Source organism: Nipponia nippon, unplaced genomic scaffold (genome assembly GCF_047370975.1).
Source record: "Nipponia nippon isolate SJK-2023a ecotype South Korea unplaced genomic scaffold, ASM4737097v1 scaffold_5, whole genome shotgun sequence".
Classification (NCBI taxonomy): domain Eukaryota; kingdom Metazoa; phylum Chordata; class Aves; order Pelecaniformes; family Threskiornithidae; genus Nipponia; species Nipponia nippon.
In genome coordinates this window covers 14975458-14994203 of record NW_028262369.1, presented here as the reverse complement: position 1 = coordinate 14994203, position 18746 = coordinate 14975458, and the positions used below count along the sequence as shown (strand labels likewise).

General features: G+C 49.3%; 4 protein-coding genes across 8 annotated transcripts; 2 read left to right on the top strand and 2 right to left on the bottom strand.

Annotated features, from left to right (window-relative positions):
• The first annotated feature begins 1746 nt into the window (after positions 1 to 1746).
• On the top strand, positions 1747 to 3515 carry ATP5MF (ATP synthase membrane subunit f). The gene is made up of 4 exons (XM_009467808.2): positions 1747 to 1805; positions 1895 to 2002; positions 2860 to 2976; positions 3341 to 3515. The coding sequence occupies exons 1-4, from the start codon at positions 1790 to 1792 to the stop codon at positions 3367 to 3369; spliced, it is 270 nt and encodes an 89-aa protein (XP_009466083.2). The 5' UTR covers positions 1747 to 1789; the 3' UTR covers positions 3370 to 3515.
• Positions 3516 to 3789: 274 nt separating this feature from the next.
• Positions 3790 to 10968, bottom strand: CPSF4 (cleavage and polyadenylation specific factor 4). Its single transcript, XM_087733735.1, has 8 exons — positions 10732 to 10968; positions 9697 to 9747; positions 9031 to 9183; positions 8144 to 8239; positions 7898 to 7991; positions 7389 to 7461; positions 6406 to 6498; positions 3790 to 5029 (listed from the first exon to the last, which is right to left on the bottom strand). Exons 1-8 carry the CDS (start codon positions 10832 to 10834, stop codon positions 4961 to 4963), a joined length of 732 nt encoding a protein of 243 aa, XP_087589861.1. The 5' UTR covers positions 10835 to 10968; the 3' UTR covers positions 3790 to 4960.
• A 161-nt stretch (positions 10969 to 11129) lies between these two features.
• On the top strand, positions 11130 to 15741 carry PTCD1 (pentatricopeptide repeat domain 1). Of its 2 annotated transcripts, none has more exons than XM_087733728.1 (8): positions 11130 to 11661; positions 11900 to 12040; positions 12248 to 12466; positions 13070 to 13171; positions 13542 to 14297; positions 14549 to 14665; positions 15002 to 15184; positions 15408 to 15741. In XM_087733728.1, the coding sequence occupies exons 1-8, from the start codon at positions 11227 to 11229 to the stop codon at positions 15585 to 15587; spliced, it is 2133 nt and encodes a 710-aa protein (XP_087589854.1). In that variant the 5' UTR covers positions 11130 to 11226; the 3' UTR covers positions 15588 to 15741. The 2 variants fall into 2 exon arrangements, with proteins under 2 accessions (XP_087589854.1, XP_087589852.1); XM_087733726.1 differs by having other exon boundaries at positions 14549 to 14755.
• Positions 15742 to 16257: 516 nt separating this feature from the next.
• On the bottom strand, positions 16258 to 18643 carry BUD31 (BUD31 spliceosome associated protein). 4 transcript variants are annotated; one of them, XM_087733737.1, is made up of 5 exons: positions 18506 to 18643; positions 17944 to 18126; positions 17283 to 17405; positions 16876 to 17042; positions 16258 to 16536 (listed from the first exon to the last, which is right to left on the bottom strand). In XM_087733737.1, the coding sequence occupies exons 2-5, from the start codon at positions 18035 to 18037 to the stop codon at positions 16486 to 16488; spliced, it is 435 nt and encodes a 144-aa protein (XP_087589863.1). In that variant the 5' UTR covers positions 18038 to 18126; positions 18506 to 18643; the 3' UTR covers positions 16258 to 16485. The 4 variants fall into 4 exon arrangements, with proteins under 4 accessions (XP_087589863.1, XP_087589866.1, XP_087589864.1 ...); XM_087733740.1 differs by having other exon boundaries at positions 18540 to 18558; XM_087733738.1 differs by having other exon boundaries at positions 18396 to 18545.
• Between the last annotated feature and the right edge of the window lie 103 nt (positions 18644 to 18746).

Below are 18746 nucleotides of genomic sequence, written 5' to 3'. Positions count from 1 at the left end.
CATCCTCATACGTTACCTCTTCCACAACTCTGCTTATGCAGGTTTACTTCCACCATATACCGAGGCCCTGCCTCTCCTTTTGCCTTTGACATCCTTGCAGAGGAGCTGTAGTAAAACGCAGCGTATTCCCACAGGGAAAAGTCCTGAGTGGGCGCTGAAATGGGACCACACCATGGGCTGATGCCAACTGGATGAGGTTCAACAAGGATCAGTGCTGGGTCCTGCACTTGGGTCACAACAACCCCATGCAATGCTACAGGCTGGGGGAGGAGTGGCTGGAGAGCTGCCTGGCGGAAAAGGACCTGGGGGTGTTGGTCGACAGCCACCTGAACATGAGCCAGCAGTGTGCTCAGGTGGCCAAGAGGGCCAATGGCATCCTGGCTTGTATCAGGAGTAGTGTGGCCAGCAGGACCAGGGAGGTTACAGTGCCCCTGTACTCGGCACTGGTGAGGCCGCACCTCGAGTACTGTGTTCAGTTTTGGGCCCCTCACTACAAGAAGGACATCGAGGTGCTGGAGCGTGTCCAGAGGAGGGCAACGAAGCTGGTGAAGGGTCTAGAGCACAAGTCTTATGAGGAGCGGCTGAGGGAGCTGGGGTTGTTTAGTCTGGAGAAGAGGAGGCTGAGGGGAGACCTTATCTCTCTCTACAACTACCTGAAAGGAGGCTGTAGCAAGGTGGGGGTCGGTCTCTTCTCCCTAGTAACAAGCGATAGGACAAGAGGAAATGGCCTCAAGTTGTGCCAGGGGAGATTTAAATTGGATATTAGGAAAAATTTCTTCACAGAGAGAGTGGGTATGCACTGGAACAGGCTGCCCAGGGAAGTGGTGCAATCACAGTCCCTGGAAGTGTTCAAAAAACGTGTGGATGTGGTGCTTAGGGGCATGGTTTAGAGGGTGACCTGGCAGTTAGGTTAACGGTCAGAGGTCTTTTCCAACCCTAACGATTCTATGATTATTCATCTGTCACCTAATCCCTGTGAAAAATAGTCTAACATTTCTCCTCTCGCCTTGAAGCCACCTACAAAGACTGCAGGAGAGGGCAGGTGACCCCTGGAAGAGGTCTGAGAAGCCCTCACTTCTTACATTACAATATATGATAACAAATTTAGATGTATGTTGCAGCATATACTATCTGTGAACGCACATTTACAGTGCTAAGAGTTGCTACTTCCTCAGAGCACACTGGAAAAGGTTAATTTGTGGGAAGGTTCATTTGTGATAAGTCCTGTGACAATGCTGATGATGAAGACTTGTGAATTTTTCTCTCTCTGCTATCTTCTCACAATCTGCAGCGCTTGCAAGGGCTGGCACCCAACACCCTGTGACAGGCAGGGACAGTGCAAGGCGCTGGCCTGCCCTGGGGCACCTGAGGACACCCTGCACCAGTCGTCCGGCATCGCTGGGCCGGCATCCCCTGAAAAGGGGCCCGGCCGCTGAGGAGACCCGCTGGAGCGGGGCGAGGAGGGGAAAACCCCTCAGAATGCCCCCGGCCCCGTGAGAGGGCCCCACACGCACAGACCTCAACGCAGTGCCTGTGGCAGCTGCGGCAGCGTGTGCAGCCCCCACGGGGGAACAGACCCCGCGGTGAGGAGACGGGACGGGGACGAGGCGACACCGGGGCCGACACTCCTCAGCGGGCCAGTCCGGAGGGGGCCGCCCGGCCCGCTCAACATGGCGCCAGCCCTTCGCCACCCCCAAGATCCGGTTCCCGCCTGACCTTCCTCCCGTGAGCCTCAGCGGCGCGCCCCTTCCCGCCTTCCCCCGCGGCGGCGCAGCGCAGCAGCGGCAAGATGGCGCAGCCGCCGGGTGAGTGCGGCGGGCCGCCAAGGTGACCGCCGCTCCCTCCCTCCCTCCCCTCTCCCCCTGACCGGGCCGTGTCTCTCTCTGTGCCGCAGTTCCCCTCAAGGACATGAAGCTGCTGGACGTGAAGCTGGGCCAGCTGCCCACCTGGCTGGCCATGAGAGACTTCACCCCCGGCGGCATCGTGGGGGCCCTGCGAAGAGGTGAGGGCGGCCGGGGGGCGCCGCGGCGGGGCCGCCCGCGCTGCGAAGCAGCTCGGCGCCCCCTCGGCCGGCGGAGGCCCGGGGGGTGGGAGTCCCTTCTGCTGAGGGAGCGAGGCAGACGGTGCGCAGGGATCTCTGCTGGGTGGGCGTCGGCTGGGGCAGGGGTCCGGCACCGCAGCCGCTGCTTCAGGGCCGTTTTTGCCTTCCCGGAGCAGTGCCGCCGGTAGCGGCTTGTTCTCCCCTGTGTAGATTTTGTTTCTCGCATGGGCTTTATCCGCCAGAGGTTTGTTTTCAGTGTTCCTTCTTGTATCAAGAGGAAATACTGTGACCTTGCTCCTGAACCTATTTGCTGAAAATCGTGAGGTTTCCCAACATCGCAAGTAAATTAAAAAAAAAATGCAATTGATCCCTAAAGATTATAAGAAAGGACACAGGGCTTTTATGGATCGCTTGGCAAAAGCTCTGACTGATGGCCTTTGCTATACAGATATGGCATTCAGGTAGATCTAAACACAAAATATCAGATGCAAGTGTTGACATAATGTATATACACTAGTATAAAAGAATTAGATAATTCCAAAGCAGCTTGAGCTTATGGAAGTCACAATAATGTTTAGGGAAAAATGATAAATGGCTTTGCCCTCCCCCCCCTTTTTTCTTTAAGGCTTAGCACTATTAACTTGAGTTCACTTTGCTTAACTAACACACAGGTTGCCTTCTCTCAGATTTGCTTCTGAGACCCTCAGATGTTTCATTAGAAACAATTGCCTGAAGTTCTGTGAAACCAGGCCGCTGCTTTCTGACACAGAAAAATATGCAATTCATCTGGCTGCGATGAAAACTTTTCTCCCGTACAGGTTACGACAGATACTACAATAAATATATCAATGTCAAGAAAGGGGGCCTCGGTGGTATCTCCATGGTGCTTGCTGGTTATGTTGTTGTCAGCTACATCTGGAGCTACAGTCACCTGAGTAAGTAAAAGCAGCGTGGCTGAATGCGTATAGTGCAGCTTGGAAGATTGCTTGGGGCAATAAAAACAATCTGCTGCTGCTTTTAGAAATAAAACGGAAGACTGTGCTAACCATTGCTGCTTGAATCCAGGAGTGTGGGCAAGCAGGCTTGCAGCTACAGAGAACTTGAATACTTTTAGTAAGTTATCAGACGGCCAATATTTTCTTGGCGATGAAGAAAGCTTAGATCTTGTTGCCTGTCTGACCTGACAGTACTTAGAAACTACAGGCTCAGATTTTTTTTTAGAGTGCTTTCCTGTAATTTCAGGTGTGCTGTTTCTTGTGACTTCAGAAAAATTAACGTGCTTTTCTTTGAATGATACAGAGCATGACCGCCACAGGAAGTACCACTGAAGTGTCAATTTCAGAAAGTGAAGGGACAGCTCTTGAACAGACTTGGCTGCTGGAACAGTTATCCTGACAGAAGACATCAGAACTATTCATATTAAAATCTGTACTATTATGACCAGTAATAAAGTGCATACACTTTACTGAGCTGACACTCTCGTAACTGACTTGTTAATTGTACTGCACAAGTGAGTTTGTCTTCTTAGAGTTTCACTCCTCAAGGATAAGTTTAGAGATTGTTGGGAAAGCGTCTGCTGCTTGGGTTGCATTATCAACCGGGGAAACTATTACAGTTGATTCCTATCTAACTCTTTGATAAAAGTAAAAAGCATTGGATTGCTTCTTAATGGCCATTATGTACAGATTGGACAACGAGCTGAAAGGGTATCATATTTTGCTTTGAAAGAACAGTACCTGAGCTTTAAGAGGCTTGGTGTGGCCACGTGTTTCTGCTTCTACTCTCTACCTTGTTCTTAAAAAAAAAAAAAAAAAAAAAAAATTCACAGCCAGCTTTTTCCATCAGTACATTTCAATAAAAACAAAGTATAAAGGCAGTCAGCAAATGAGAGATGGGTTAGAATCAATAAGGCTCATATTGTAGGTGCAATTTTTTTTTTTAATTCACATTTTATCATTGGCCCTTTTGAAATAGTCTTCTCACAAAATGAATGGGTTTTGGCTTGCAAAAATTGCTCTCAGAAGAACACTACCGCTTTTAAAAGCAGTGCTCCATAAGAATATACATCTCCACTTCTTGGTCTTCTCTAGGCTATGGAAATACCTGCTCAGTGTGAGCGGGCGACGGGGGTGCTGAGGCAAGGGTCTTCTATTGCTACTCTTCAAGCCGTGTTCATTTCCCTCCTTGCTTTTTGCAAATGGAAAACGAGCACAGACGCGGCTTTCCTACAGTCATTGTTCCTCGTTTGGCGAACCAGAGAGATGCCAATTTATTCTCCCCTTGATCGGTTCTCACCCAGAAGATTAATTTCTAACCTTCAGTATAGCAAGAAGCACAGAAACAAAGCAAATGGATGAGAGTTTTACAGCCTGACGTACGTGATAATGCAAGTCGGCCACCAGGACAAGCTTACCGACTACAACAGGCTGGACCTGGGAACACGACTTTGCTTTTTAAGAACTACAGGACAGCAGAATCCCTGCTTCCTCACTGAAGGGAAGGCATTTCAAGTATTAGTTTTCCCAGTCAGTCTTCCTGCTTCCACAGGGAGGGCTGAAACGCTGCAGGTTCTCCAAAGAGAAGTGGCAGAAGGAAAACACTTTAAAGAAACACTGGTGTAAGATGCATTTACGTAGAGTGCTGCACCGGTGAGGGGTTTGCATATCTATTGGCTTTTAGATCTACCTTTCAGCAGGGCTCAATGAAAATAGGCGGAGGCCAAAATCTATTTTAAAAAGGTTAAAACATAAAAAAAAGTTGTGGACAATTACAAAAATGTTGCTTAGCAGCAGCCAGCCTCTGACCAGTTCTTTCAGTAATGGCATTAAAAAACAACCTGATTAATAGTTCAAGACATAGTGCTAGGCAGAAACCTTTTCTCAGTGTTAACAGCTCCCTTGCACTCTTCGTTCTGCTCTTTCACTGCCCACTGAGAAAGGCCAGATGTCCTTTGGTGCATCTGTTGGCATAATGACCTTTTTCACCACACTAGAAGAGAAAGAGAGAAAGGAGTTATTACACAGCTACAGCTTTTTCTCTCTAGCTGCCTTTATTAAGGTAACCGTTCCGATTTGGAAGCTCTTCTGCGTATGGAAGATGCAGCATTTAGCAGGTGAAGTGAAGCACGGTGTCACAGGGACAGGACTTATGGGCTATTTCTACTTCTTGGAGCAAAAGCTGGTTCTGTGCTGGGAGCAACCTGACGCCATGTTAATATAATGCAGTACAGAGGAGAGAGCTCTCAGCGCCCCGCTGCAAACAGCGAAGGGCTGTAACACGCAAGAATTTCAATGTTTGAGGCTACCGAGACTACTCCATCTGATGTGCACTATATCAGAGACACATGGGGGCTCTCCTGATGGGCTATCCTGAATTAGACGGAGAAAAACGCATCTGAACAAGAGATTCATGACACTGCACCTTGAAGCTATCCAAGCCCAGAGAGAAATGCCAGTATCTGATGCTACAGCATTCTCCAGATACGTAATTTACTTGCAGCTAAAACAATAAGCAGCTATTAAGGCTTTTCAGTGAAATGGATTCAGCTACTTAATATCCCTGTCCAATCACAATAATTTTTACCCAAACAAGCACCTAAGGCACAGAAGCTGGCATGTACAACGATGTAACTGTCAAAAGCTGATGGAACAAGGAAGATTCTTTGCCCTTTTCTAGCGGCTAGGGTTGGGGCTTTTGTGGAAAAATAACCAAAGATGGAAACTCGATTGTGTCAAAGTTTTACAGGTGCTCCTCAATGAGCAGCCAAGGTGAATAGCTCATTCTGTCGTTTGACAGCAACAAGGTGCGTTTACAGCTGAAATACTGAACGGTCTTTGCATATTCAATTTCTGTCACTCGCAAGGACCTTCCATGCTAACAGGGGAGAAGAAAATCTTTCTACAGTCACCAAGTATAAGCAAATTAACTCATGAGAGAAAACTAATATTAGCTCTTATTTTGAAATGTACAGTTAGTCAGTCTCCTTTAACTGTCATTGTGGTAGGGCTTCCTGCTTATTAGCAGACAAGCAAAGTCTGTCCTACAGCAGCCTTAATTGTCACAGTGAGTCCATGAGCTGGCAAACCAGCGACCTAGAGGCCTCCAAACTCAATGCTAATTCCCACACCTGTATCCACGCACAAAATTCAACGTCTGTTGAACACAAGGCACATTTCCTGAACCTGTTCACACTGTGAAAAAAACCTTTTGCGGTACCAACACCCCTCATCACAACAGTCCATTCCTTTGCCTGTGACAAGCAACCAGCAGCAAAGCAGCATGATGTAGTTCAGGTGACGCGCACTCCGTACTTCTTAAACCTACCACCCTCTGCTTTCCCTCCTCGTCCCTCCCCTCTGAATTACCTTGTAGCAGGTGACCTGCTCCAACGGCCGGGGTCCTCTGTTCCCAGTGTTGTTATTTTGAGACTGCATGACTCCGATGACTTGGGGTGTCCTCTGTTGGTTAGAAGAGTTCCGACTTGTTAAGTGCATCAAGGATAAAGACCTTTATGGTTGTTATTTTGTTAAGAAGGGAAAAGAGCACCCCATATATCAAATGATCAATGTTCCTCCAAATCTGCGTGTGGGTGCTCTGCCAGCTGGAGCACCAGAGAGAAGAAATCGAGCACTGAGGCTTACAAAGCCCAGAGATCCTGCTTTTCTCTGGAAAGCAGATTCAGAGAGTAGGTTTAGGCTGCTAAAATATCATTGCCATCACTGAGAGATGCCACGCAGATTACAAAAACTGGCAGATTGCTGCACAACCACGTATGATGTGCTTCAAGGTAATGTGGGAGTGTTCTGTGACTAGATCTCCATGTAAAGTTGGAGCAACTGTAGGGCCTTCATCACTATAATGGCACGCAGCATTGCTCACTGCTTAATTCTTGCATAGCACCCTCCCTGCCAGGCAGTACCCCAAGCCACAGAACTGCCACTGCTGGCCTCTGAGCTGGAGGACAGTACTAATGACTGAGAAGGTTAACCAAGGCGAGGGCAGAAACAGAACAAAGCAAAACACCACGGTCCAAGGATTAAGGCAGCAGCCGTCCCTTGTGATCAGATGGTGGACATTAGAGGGCTGGGAGGAGGAGAGAGAAGGGACAGTGCTTTGCGGTTTATTGGGATTTGTCTCCAAGTTCTTAATTACAAAAGAATATCACACCCCGTTGTAAAACAGGAAAGGTTTTCCCTCATTCAGTGAGTATTTCACCAAGGCTTTCCAGCAAGCGAGATCCAAGAGCCCAGGTGTCCAGTTCTGACCACTAGACAACATACTCTCTTTTAAATCACTGTGGGAAATGCTTCAAGGGTGGGTGTGTAGGGGAGGCAGGGGAATTGTGTACCTTTTGCTGTGTTTGTGTCGGCTGAGGCAGCGGTGGTTGCTCTGTGGTTCCCATTGGCAGTTCAAACCGAGGGCTGGTTTAGATGGAAACAAGAAAATTAATTCTCAAATCATACACCAACATTTTACCATCAGCTCAGTCAAGTAGCTCCAAACAACAAAACATTCAGCCAATTAAATTTGGCTTACAGGAAATAGCCCTCCCCACTTCTCTTTGCATTCTGATACTTGGCAATTACATATGCCAAAATGACAACCCAGTATGTTGTATATCCCTCTACCTGTGAAGTCTTCTGGAATATAAACCCATGTGATCCCACTGCACTGATGGCATCTGATCACCACTCCAGAGTCTTACTGGTAACTCCCCATATCCTCAAATCGGTACAACAAACTAAACGTTGGCCAAATCTCCAAGGGCATTGGGAAGCACTGGAGCGCCCTCGCTCAACATATACCGGATTACAAGGGAAACACAAGATTACAGGACGAGTCTGGAAGCATACTCACTGCATGAATTTACAGGTAGGTCCCTCTGGACAGAATCCTACTAGGTAATTCACACAAATGACTCTTCGAGTGTGTCGGTGTCTGCAGAGGGGACCTGAAACACAAAGGTCAGTCATTCATGTTCCGCATATACGTACCCCAGCACTCAGTAGCAGCAGGTACACAAGCAGATCACACAAAGAAAGAATAGCAACACCCTACCCTTGATTTATAGCCACAGAAGCAGCAACTGTGCAGCATACATACCATGTTTACAGAAGCCTCTGTCATACCAGGGACAGTCTTTGATCTTAGACTCCGGGTCAATGTGCAAGAATGGACATTCTTTGTTACTGCATTCCCCTGTACCAAAGGCAAACACACTTCTTAGTCAATTGTGCAGGTTCGAGATCAAATGACTCCCAAAACATTACCTGGATCATGTAGCTCCCACAAAGCTGTTACCAGCATTTATAAGTTCAGGCACAACAGTCTTACTGCCTGCCTTAACCTAGATGAAGAACACCAAGGACTCACCGGCAGTGAGTAAAGTTCTACCAGACTGGATTATTTATGTGTGCTTTTAAAAATAATGCGGAAACTAAATTTGAAAGAGCAGTCATGATAACAAAAACCAAACATTTAGTGCACCAGAAGTGTGGAGAAACTACAAATTGCGCACTAACCTCAATCCAAGGAAACCTACAAGACTGTAAGTTTCTGACAGCAAGTTGCCTCATTATGTCCAGATCTCCAGAGCTGGAAAGCAAGTGCATAAAAGTTTTGCACCCCCATGCCCTCTGCTGCTCATCAACTCCCCAAAATAAGAGTCATGCAAAGACCAACTGCTCAGCCTACTCATCTCATACCCAAAACAGAACATAAGGCATAAAACCCAGTAAAAACTTGAACTTCCCCCCTCTTCCCCCAAGGAACAAGCTCTTGAGAGAGAAGATATCTACAACACGTCACAAACTTAGGGGGATAATAAGGTGACGGACTAAGCAGATCTAAAAAAGTACAATCTAACAATATCATCAGACACAGACGAACTGTAATGCTCTGAAGACGGACGAGAGGGATGTATCGGGATCCTCTTCATCAGACTCCCATGCCAGCAAGGAATGCTAAGTAGGAGCTACAATGCCCCTTACCAAATTTGGAGTAGAAGTAACACTCAGGCATCTTGGTCATGTCGTACTCGTGCAGAAACTCGCACTGGTCTCCCTTTTTGCACAGTCCTCGCAGCCAGTGTTTGCAAACAACTGTCTTTTCCCCACTGATGTGTCGGAACGGGCACATGCCTCCTGCAGAAGGATGGGACAAGGAGAAGGAAAAAAAGGAACAATTAAAATCTGCGGCACATGAAGGCACAGGACAACAGCAACACCTTGCTCCCCTCTGCAACAAGGGTTTCAGAAGACATCACTTTTTCTTTCACCTTCAGTGGCAATGGCAAAACAGGGAGTTCCAAACAAGTCTTATGTTACCCTCTAATGAGCTAAGCAACGTAGTCTCCAGCCCTTAATCCTGGCAACCACAAACCACAGCAACTAATACAGGCACATCCACAGCAAGGTCTATGTGGAAGAAGTTCAAGCCTTCCTTTACCACTAGCTTTGCTTATTCACCTCCCAGCTTCTTAAAAAAATACCATTATTTCACAACTGCTACAGTTATTCCAACATCCTTCAGTTTTACCCTCTATCTAGGTTATCCCCTCATCTTTACAAGAGACAAGAGTACTGTAGACAGTGCTAGAAAATCTAGTTTCTCCCCTCCACCCCCATGAGTATAATTGTATTGAAAACATTACTTGCCTTTTCCACAGGCCGCCTTTAAAAAAAATTCACAGACCGCTGCACCCGATTCTGTGGAGAGAACAAAGAAATATAATTAATTTTAACAAAGTTTCACGTCAACGTTTAAAATATTTCCTTCCCCAGAAAGGCAATCTGGTCCTCAACATCAAAAGAAAAGCACCGTTTTGGTTTGGGGAATTTACTTTCCCACATAAGTTCCTTGTTTAAGTCTGGCCCTCGCAAATATCTGTATTCATCTTGGAGGACATCAAGGGGAATTTGCAGAGGTTTGGTGCTTGTTTTACTTTTTGGATATTTGGGTTTTATTGACTGGGTTTTCCTCTGCTGTTAAGTCAATCATGTCAGTGCACCCTGTATTTACAGTCCTGGCACTGACAGTCTTATATTTTTTTTGACCAGAACAGCCTGAAACAACCATTAGTGCGTTATCCCTTGCTGATCCTGATCAACAGGTATCACAACGTTCAACAAAATTAAAATGGAAGTTTAGTAGCCCAGCCAGAAAATTCCAGCAAACTACAAGTCTCCTGAGATTACCTGTGTCAGATTATTGGACTGAAGGAAAAGGTTTGGAGACTAGGCCATGGATATATCTAAAGATGAAGCCTCCCTACCATCAAAAAGCCTCATCTATCAAAAGGGAACGAAAAAAAAAATAATAAAAGTACTGTGCAGGAGAGTGATGTTTATTCACAATAATGCCTCAACTTTCATCTTCCAGCCTGGCTGGGTGCTAACTACAGCTTTCATTAAGTAGGAAAGAAAAACATCTGGATTGAGAGAGAAACCTCACAGGAAAAGCAGAAGTTGAGTGGATCTGAGGATAAGACCTGAGCAAGGCGCTCAGAGCCCCGGAAACCTCCCTCCCTCCCTCGGTCCCACCCGCCCCCCCGCCGCCTCAGCCACACCCGGGCTCCTCCCGGGCGGGAGCCCTGACACGGCCCCAGCCCCACGGAGGGCCCCGGGGACAAGGGCCGGCCCCGAGCACCCCGGGGAGGAGGGAGCCGCGCAGCGCCCGGTGCCCGCACGCACTGTCCATGCCGGGGAAGGGCAGCGGCTGCGCCCCCAGCTGCTGCTCCACGGCCAGCTCCAGGTCGAACGTGATGTGGTCCACGCTGGCGATGAGCTCCTGCATGGTGGCGGCTGGGGGACGGCGGCAGCGGGAAGGAAGGGGGGGTATGGTGGTGGTGGGGGTGGCGGCGGGCGGCCGGGCCCGGGCAGGCCCGGCCCGGCCCGCTCCGCTCCGCGCCGGCAGCGCCTAAGGAGAGGGGAGGCGGCGGCGGCAGCACCTCGCCGCCCCGCGCCGCCCGCCCGCGGAATGCCGGGAGTCACCCTTCACCCCGACGCCCAGCGGGCAGCGCGCGCGCGCACGTGCGCCTCCGCCAATCAGAGAGCGCCGGCCCGCCCCGGGCCCGCCCCTTCCGCCCGCGCAGGCGCCGCGGCAGAGGCGAGCGGAGCGGGGCCGGTGTCGGTGTCTCCGCTCTGCCGCCGGCGGCGCCGCGCCCTCCCGCTGGCCACGGGCGCATCATGAGGTCCGTGCGGCTCCTCGCCCCCCTGGGGCCGCTGGCCTCGCGGTGCCGGTGGGCAGCCCCCGAGCAGCCCGGGAAGGCGCCGCGCCTGCTCCGGCCCCCAGGGCAGGGCCCGCTGCCGGGCTGGAGGCCGTTCAGCTCGTCACAGGCGTCCTGCAAGCTGCCCGGTAGCGACCCGGGAGAGCGCCGTGCCGGCAGCTGCGCTGAGGCTGCCGGGGAGGAGGAGGAGGATGAGGATGAAGGCGTGGAGTTCGGGACGCTGTCTGATAAATTTTCTTCTAGAAAATTTTATCACAAAACCACATCACGCTTTCAGAATTTAAAGCTTCAAGAAGAGGGAGAGGAAGAACCAGAAAGAAAACTTCGACGCGGTCCTAAGAACACCCCGTACTGGTACTTCTTAAAATGCAAGGCCCTCATCAGAGACGACAAGGTTTGCTCCCCGCTCTCCGCTTATTGGGCTTTTAATGGCATTGATGAAAGGTGCAGCTCTGCCCCACTTGCATCATCCTATCGCTTCGGGTCTTTACAGAAAGAAGTAAAATAAGAATTTGTGATGAATCCCGTGCTCTGTAGGAGTTCTACCCTAGCCTGCCCATGGCTGCGTATATTAATATCCGCTGTAATTGATTCTGTTGCTGCCTCATTGTGGATTTTCCTCTTCCCCGTAGCTGGCAGAGGCTCTGGAGCTGTTTGAGGTGCAGATGCTGAAGGAAGAGCGTGTGTGGCCGGAAGAAAGCAATTACACTGTTCTAATTGGCGGCTGTGGCAGGGTTGGCTACGTGAAAAAGGCATTCAGGCTCTACAATGATGTAGGTTTATGTTCTCTCCTCTCTCAAACCTTCATCAGGTTTTCTAAGCTAAAACTGTTCCAAGCATTTGGTCATGTTACTTTGTCTCCAGAATGCCTTTGAGTTAGCGTTTGCATGTTCTTAGCCTGAAACTCTTAAAAACAAGTTATGAAACTCTAGAAGTCCTTCCCTAAAAAGCCAGTTCCAATTCTTCTTATCTTCCCTCAGATGAAAAAACGAGGCTTAACTCCCACTGAGGCCACTTACACAGCCCTGTTCAATGCCTGCGCTGAATCGCCATGGAAAGACTCGGGCCTGCAGAGCGCGCTCAAATTACGGCAGCAGCTAAAGAGCAAAAATGAAGAACTGAACCTGATCACTTACCATGCGCTGCTGAAGGTCTGTGCCCTGTGCTCAGATCTCAGGATGTGCTTTGATGTACTGAAGGTAAGTACACAACTTTTTTATATTAAGTGTAGTCTGCTCTGGTTAAAGCTCCTGGAAGTTGCCATATTGCACACTTTTTTATTTCATTGCCAGCAGAGGTAATTACAGATCACGTGTTTATATTTCATTGATCCTTGGTCTCATACAATGAAATCGTCTTGGTACATATCAAACATAAAGTTTAAGTACATAAAAGAGGCAGCTGCAGCCTTAAACAGAGGTTGGCTTTAAAACTCCGGTCAATTGTGTTTTGTGGGGTTCACAGCTACTGTGTCTGACTCCGTCCCTCATTCTGAAGGCCCAGATACTGATACGTAGTTCCTTTTAAAGCTCTTACAGCAGCTCTTTTCAGACAGGCTAGTCTGGGAGTAGCTAAAAGGATTGCTGTTCCTGCCCTCAGATTCCCTGGAGAAGCTAGGATCTATGTGGGCATTTCAGGGCTCTTTCCCTTGGAGCAATCGTTCCGTCGCAGCACTGGGAGTTCACCCTGTGCTTTGTTGCTGCTGTATGCCCAGAAGACAACAGCCGTAGTTGAGCTTCACAGCCAGCTGGGACAGACTGTTTGGGTAACCGGGAAGTTTAATGCTCTCTCTGCTCTGCTAGGAAATTGTGCAGAAGGGCCACATTCCCACAGCCGAGACCTTCAGCTTCCTTCTCATGAGCTGCATAAAGGACAGCGAAAATGGCTTCCGATACGCCTTACAGGTTTGTCTTCATATACTACATGGGGAGGAAACAGTGCTTCCATATTGTAACTCGTCACTTGAACACACAGAAGGCAGCAGGTCACTCAGAGCTGATGAAATAGGAGGAGTTCAGCTCCTCCTAGAAGTTCTGTAAACTAGACCTCCATCAGGAGGTCTCGTAAACCACCCTGGGTGATCTCGCAGGACTGTACTAGCTCGAGGTGGCTGTTCACTGTCCAGTGGCATCTCACCTCGTCATGCTGTAAACTCGCTCCTTTTCTGCAAGTAGATATTTTAACAGTGGGCTCGGTAGATAGGCTTACAATCTGCTAGAAATACTCCTGTTATTTAGTATCACGTACATCTGGTGTTCATCTTCCCCTTTTCAGGTTTGGAAACAAATGACTAAACTTGGAATAAAGGCCAATAGCCACACTTACAATTTGATGCTGCGTGCTGCGAGAGACTGTGGAATAGGCGATCCGGTCGTGGCTTCTGAACTCCTGCTCAGACCCACCCACGAGAACTCATCTCAGCTAAGGCTTGCACCCGGGAGGCAGAAGGAAAAGGTGAAAAATCAGAAGAAGGGATCAGAGAGTGCAGCTGCTGTCCAGCTGGATGTGGAAGCTATGGAAAAGCAATTATTTTGGGAGAGTTCAGTGCAGCCTGAAGAACTGATCCGGCAACAAAATAAAGATGTGAATCGGGCTGAAACAGAACCAGCTGCTCTCGACAGCCCCAGCGTAGCTTGCAGCAGGACTGGAGCATTGATGAGGAGAGGACAGAACGAGATGGAGCAGGAACAGGCACGCCTGAACCAGAAGCAGCGTTTCTGCAACCTGCCCAACTTGCTGGATGCCAGGATGCCTGATGCAGCCGTAGTTTCCTTGGGGACAGTGGCCACACCGTCCAATAGACTGGCTTTGATGGGGGACGTGGAGGGCTTCTTGAGTAAAATGAAAGAGGACAATGCAGAACCCAACATTAAAACGTTTACATTACTGGCTGAGCTGGTGGAACCCCAGAGCCCCTCCGAGTCCTCTTTGCTAGCGCTCCTAGATGAGCATAAAGTGAAAGTAGATGTGACCTTCTTTAACACTTTAATAAGGAAGAAAAGTAAACAGGGAGATCTGGAAGGAGCAAAGGTGAGGAAAAAACTCAGAACCAGCCTTGTCACCACCTCCTTGTCTCAGGCCTCCAGTGTTACCTGTGTTTTGCTGTGAGACCTGTTTCTGTATCCGCAATAGAAACTGGGAATCTCCCACTGTTTTCCTGAAACCAACGCTCAGGTTAATTTCTAAGTAGTTACGGATTCTGTTCTAGCACCTTCAGCTCTCTGTCTGGAAACCTACAGTGAGACTCTGTGGAAACTGATGTCAACACTTCTATCTTGCAGAGCATGCTGCCAGCCCTGGTGAAGAGGGGACTGTCGCCTAACCTCCAGACATTTTGTAACTTGGCAATTGCTTGCCACCGAGAGAAGGATGGACTGCAGTTACTCGCAGATCTGAAGGTAATGAACTCTGGTGCCTGGGGGTCGAGCTGCAGGAAGAAGCAAACCGAAGTGTTAATGCTTCTAAAAAGAGCTGCTGAGGTTTCTGTGGTGAGTGGTTGTGTTCTCACTCCAAAAACGTGCAGCTCTAGAGTAGGTGCCAGCTGAGGTGTCTGTCCTGTACCTGCACTGGGACAGGAGAGGAGGGGGTGTGCTGGCACTGCAGAAGTTGCTACACGGGCTCCAGAGCGAGAGCCTTGCTCCCTGTGTAAGAAGTGCCTGTATGCCTTTTCCTTCTACAAGTCCTGCGCTAGTCGACAGATGAACAAGTTTAACCGTAGCATTTGTTGTTTCCAGAGGTCTGGAGTAACTCCCAACAAGTATATCTACAGCACCCTCATTGCTGCGGCTGTGAGGCAGCTGGATTACAGTTACCTCACAGAGATCCTGCGAGACATGAGGAATAATCAGGTGCCTCCCAATGAAGTTATCATACGCCAGCTGGAGTTTGCAGCACAGTACCCTCCAAAATTTGACAGGGTAAGTAGCCACAACTGGTCAGAGTGTGAAGGCATCACGAAGGACACCAACAAGGAGAGGAAATGTAGATGTCTGCCTCAGCCTTTTTCCTTTGGCTTTGTCTGATGCGGCTGACAGTTACTCGATAGCCGTTTCTTTAGTAGCAGCTTGTAGCTATTGCATGCTTGTATTGAAGTGAGCTCTCTTCTAATAGAAACTTGTTTTGTTGGATTTCTGTTTGCAGTATAAGTCAAAGAACACATACCTGGAGAAAATTGATGGTTTCCGCGGCTACTATTATCGGTGGTTAAAAGTAATGGCAGGAGAGGAGACCCCTCACCCCTGGGAAAAATACAGAACAGCGAAACGTGCGGCAGATGACAATAAGGAAGAGGTTGCGGAGGAGCAGCCAGGGCAGAAGTAGCAGCGAGCAGGATGCTGAAGTCCTGCATCTTCCTTGGGCTGGAAGAACTGGGAACTTGCTCCCTTAAACTGTCTTGTAGTAAAGCTGCTTTGTATTTCCATGAATCCAAGTTCTTGCGATAACTACATAATAAAATACTTGTCCTTTGTTTTAAGGAGAAGCAAATACATTTTCAGGGAATTTCCTTAAACTGCAGAGGAGTACATAGGCTGGAGTTCACCAAAGCCTGTGCTAAACAAGGGAGAAGCAAGATCAGATTTAACAGTGGTTTAGCTCAGTGCTAGCTTTGTCTCTTTCCTGTGTTCTGTGTGTATCTGGGCACTTAACGTGTGACCTGTAAGTCTCTATAGACTGCTGGCATTCCTGAATCGATCCACGCACTGGTTCCAGGTTACAAACCTTAGCAGAGAGTTCCAGTGAAATTTAGCTTCCTTCTACACAAGATCAGGGGAGAGCTTAAATCATGACTGGAGTTTTGAGGACTCTATTATTTCCTTCCCACACAGCCTTTTAAATTCAGTTAGTTGAGAAAGAAGGATAAGAGCTGGTTAAAAACAACCCAGGTTTAGAATACCTCACAGTAAATAGAGCAACCTTAAAACAAACCAACCAAAACACATCCAACAGGAGAAAAGGGGCATAGAAATGGTTTGCCAGAAGATTGCACCACTCTCAATAAGGCAGACTTTATTTTAAAATAAATGGCTACACAAAAACCTACTCCAAAACAACCACCATTGTATATATGATCCAGATGAATATGCTGCTGTCTTAATCGCTGTACAGAAATACCCAATCACACAGAAGGTGGCTATAATTGCACTAATAGTCCGTTGTGTAGGATGATAATCCCTCAGAGTTCAAAAAGTAGTCTTTTGTAGTCTGAAAGCTAAAGGCTTCACCCAGAACAGCCTCTGCATCCGCAGTGAGTGCATTCAATGATTCTTCCCTGGAAAAGAAACAGGAGGAGGGTATTTCAGCCAAGCTACGGTGAGCAGACAGACCAGCAGGCAGAGAATGGGTCTGTGTGGGAAGGGTTTCTACTGTCTAGTTTTCTGTTGTTTCCCATGCTTTAATGAATGACTTTAAATGACTGCATGCCAAAGCTGACAGTAACTTTAGAACCAACCAGGTACCAACTCCACCAGCATAGAGAGAAAATGTTAAGAACTAGAGGAAATTACCCAAAAGAACAGCACTACCTCCTCTGCTCTCCCTGACTGGGGAGGAGTTAGACCAGGTACTGCACGGGTCCGGACAAGTAGAGGAACAAGCTGAAAACCCTTACCACTTCCAGCTTGCTTTTGGGGACCCTGCAGATGCAGTTGGTTCCGAAGTTGGTGTCCCGCGTCTGGATACACCGCAGGCAGCAGAGGTTCTCGTAACCCTGTTTCTTCCATTTTGCAATCAGGTTTTTGTCAGCATATCCTTCCTTGATGCAGTACTCGTAGAGCTCTGTAGAGGAGGAGACACCATCACAAGTCACTCTGGAGAAGTGTTAGAAGACTCACTATCAGGAATTACTAGCCGTAGTAACTAGCAGTTAAAGCCAGGCCGCCGCCGGCCTTCCCTCCATCTTCCCTCCCCAGAAACCTGATCCTTCCCACCAAGGCCCCAGTTCAGGCACATCCGCAAGTGGACATCTTACTGTGTACTGTTTTCCCCTGCCCAGGGTAAAGCATTTGCGCTCCTCACCTCTGCTGATAGCTTTTCTCTTATAGAACAGATCAAAGATGTAACGTGTTTTCTGGTGATGAATTCTGAAGATAGGCCAAAGGGATTCCACTTTCCTCTTCCCTTCGTGAGGCTCAGTCTCCGCTGGGAGGGAACACAAACACCAGGTTTCAGCTGACTTTCAGATGGCCAACCTATTTCCTTAGTCACTTCGCAATAAACTGTTCCAAGAATGTTCATAACTTTAATACATTACAGAGATAAGACCGAGTTTAATGGGAGAAGGTTCAGACAAAATGGACTTGACCTGGAACAGCTCCTTTAGGAAATGAAAATAGAAAGACAGTGGGGATGACGTGACCCGCACTGGGATGGCAGGTGACTTCATGGCTGCCCTGGCTCGTCAGACCAGAGCAACGGCACGGACAAGAACTGCCAGCTCCACGGGGCTTGGCCATGGGGCGCCCTAAGCTGTACACCAAACCTCTGTGCCTTGTAACCTGGGTACGCCCAGAGAAAAGCGACCAGTACTGGCCCAGCCTCAGTCTGCAGTATCACTGCGAGGCAGAGATATAAAAAAAGTTCAATCTATACTTGCAGGGGAAGCTGTGCTTCCTGAAGCAGTTAAGGATGAGCTTGTTTCAGGGACAGATCCCTGAGAACACCCAGCTCCGCTGCTTACCTTCTCTCATCTTCTGATCCAGCTCATCCAGCGTTGGCTCAATCAGCTCCCAGCCGTCTGGGGGAGGCTTCCTGCTCCTCTTCACTTTGGGCATCGCCTCAGAAACGAGGAAGGCAAAATACGAGGGAGGACAAAGGTTTGCCTGCACTCAAATGTGCGGGTGCTTCAAAATCCTGAGAAGCACTGGAAAAAACGAAAGGAAAACAGTTGTTAGAGAGGTTTCTTTTAAGATTTCTGTGCCCCTTTGCCATTTTCCACTTCGACGATAAAAATGAGCTTTATGGAGCTCGTGAAAGAGGTAATATCTCGCCCGACGCAGCCCCGGGGGCGCGCGCTGCGTCCGCCCGCCACAATCGATCAGTTTTTCTCCTCAGCGAAGTGAGACGACAGCCGCCCCTCCCCCACTCCGGGCTACCCCCAAGCAACAACTTCCGCCAGCTTCAGCTACAAACCCGGGCGAGGCCGCCCGGCCCCGCCAACCCCAGCGCGGCCCCCGGGACCCGCCGGGGCTCGGTCCGTGCTGGCGGCGGAGCGGGGAGACCCCGGCCCCGGCCCCGCTCACCCGCCGAGGGGCGCCGCTTCCGCCTCGCGCTCACCCGCGGGGCCTCTCGCACCCGGGCCGCCCCCTGGCCCCGCCCCCTTGGGGTGCCCACTGCGCTGCCTGAAGGAAACCCCTCCCCGCCGTGCGCGCCCCCGCCTCGGCCGGGGCAAGGCGGAGAGCGCTGCCCGCCGGCAGGAGAAGCGGCCCCGCTCTCCGCTGCGGGGGGGGGGTTCCGGAGGGGCGGCGCGGGCGGCGGGAGCGG

Bases quoted from the DNA above. Each gene is read 5' to 3' on its own strand.
- ATP5MF (XM_009467808.2), top strand. The intron at 2,003-2,859 runs GTGAGGGCGGCC...TCTCCCGTACAG, and splicing joins CGTGGGGGCCCTGCGAAGAG to GTTACGACAGATACTACAAT. The intron at 2,977-3,340 runs GTAAGTAAAAGC...TGAATGATACAG, and splicing joins CTGGAGCTACAGTCACCTGA to AGCATGACCGCCACAGGAAG.
- CPSF4 (XM_087733735.1), bottom strand. From the start codon at position 10,834: ATGCAGGAGCTCATCGCCAGCGTGGACCACATCACGTTCGACCTGGAG. The intron at 8,240-9,030 runs GTAAGGGGCATT...CCTTTGGTACAG, and splicing joins TTACTTCTACTCCAAATTTG to GGGAATGCAGTAACAAAGAA. The intron at 6,499-7,388 runs GTACACAATTCC...TCTAACCAACAG, and splicing joins CGACACAAACACAGCAAAAG to AGGACACCCCAAGTCATCGG.
- PTCD1 (XM_087733726.1), top strand. From the start codon at position 11,227: ATGAGGTCCGTGCGGCTCCTCGCCCCCCTGGGGCCGCTGGCCTCGCGG. The intron at 12,467-13,069 runs GTAAGTACACAA...CTGCTCTGCTAG, and splicing joins TGTGCTTTGATGTACTGAAG to GAAATTGTGCAGAAGGGCCA. The intron at 13,172-13,541 runs GTTTGTCTTCAT...TCCCCTTTTCAG, and splicing joins GCTTCCGATACGCCTTACAG to GTTTGGAAACAAATGACTAA.
- BUD31 (XM_087733737.1), bottom strand. From the start codon at position 18,037: ATGCCCAAAGTGAAGAGGAGCAGGAAGCCTCCCCCAGACGGCTGGGAG. The intron at 17,043-17,282 runs GTGAGGAGCGCA...CCTCCTCTACAG, and splicing joins GAGAAAAGCTATCAGCAGAG to AGCTCTACGAGTACTGCATC. The intron at 16,537-16,875 runs GTAAGGGTTTTC...TTTCTTTTCCAG, and splicing joins CCAAAAGCAAGCTGGAAGTG to GGAAGAATCATTGAATGCAC.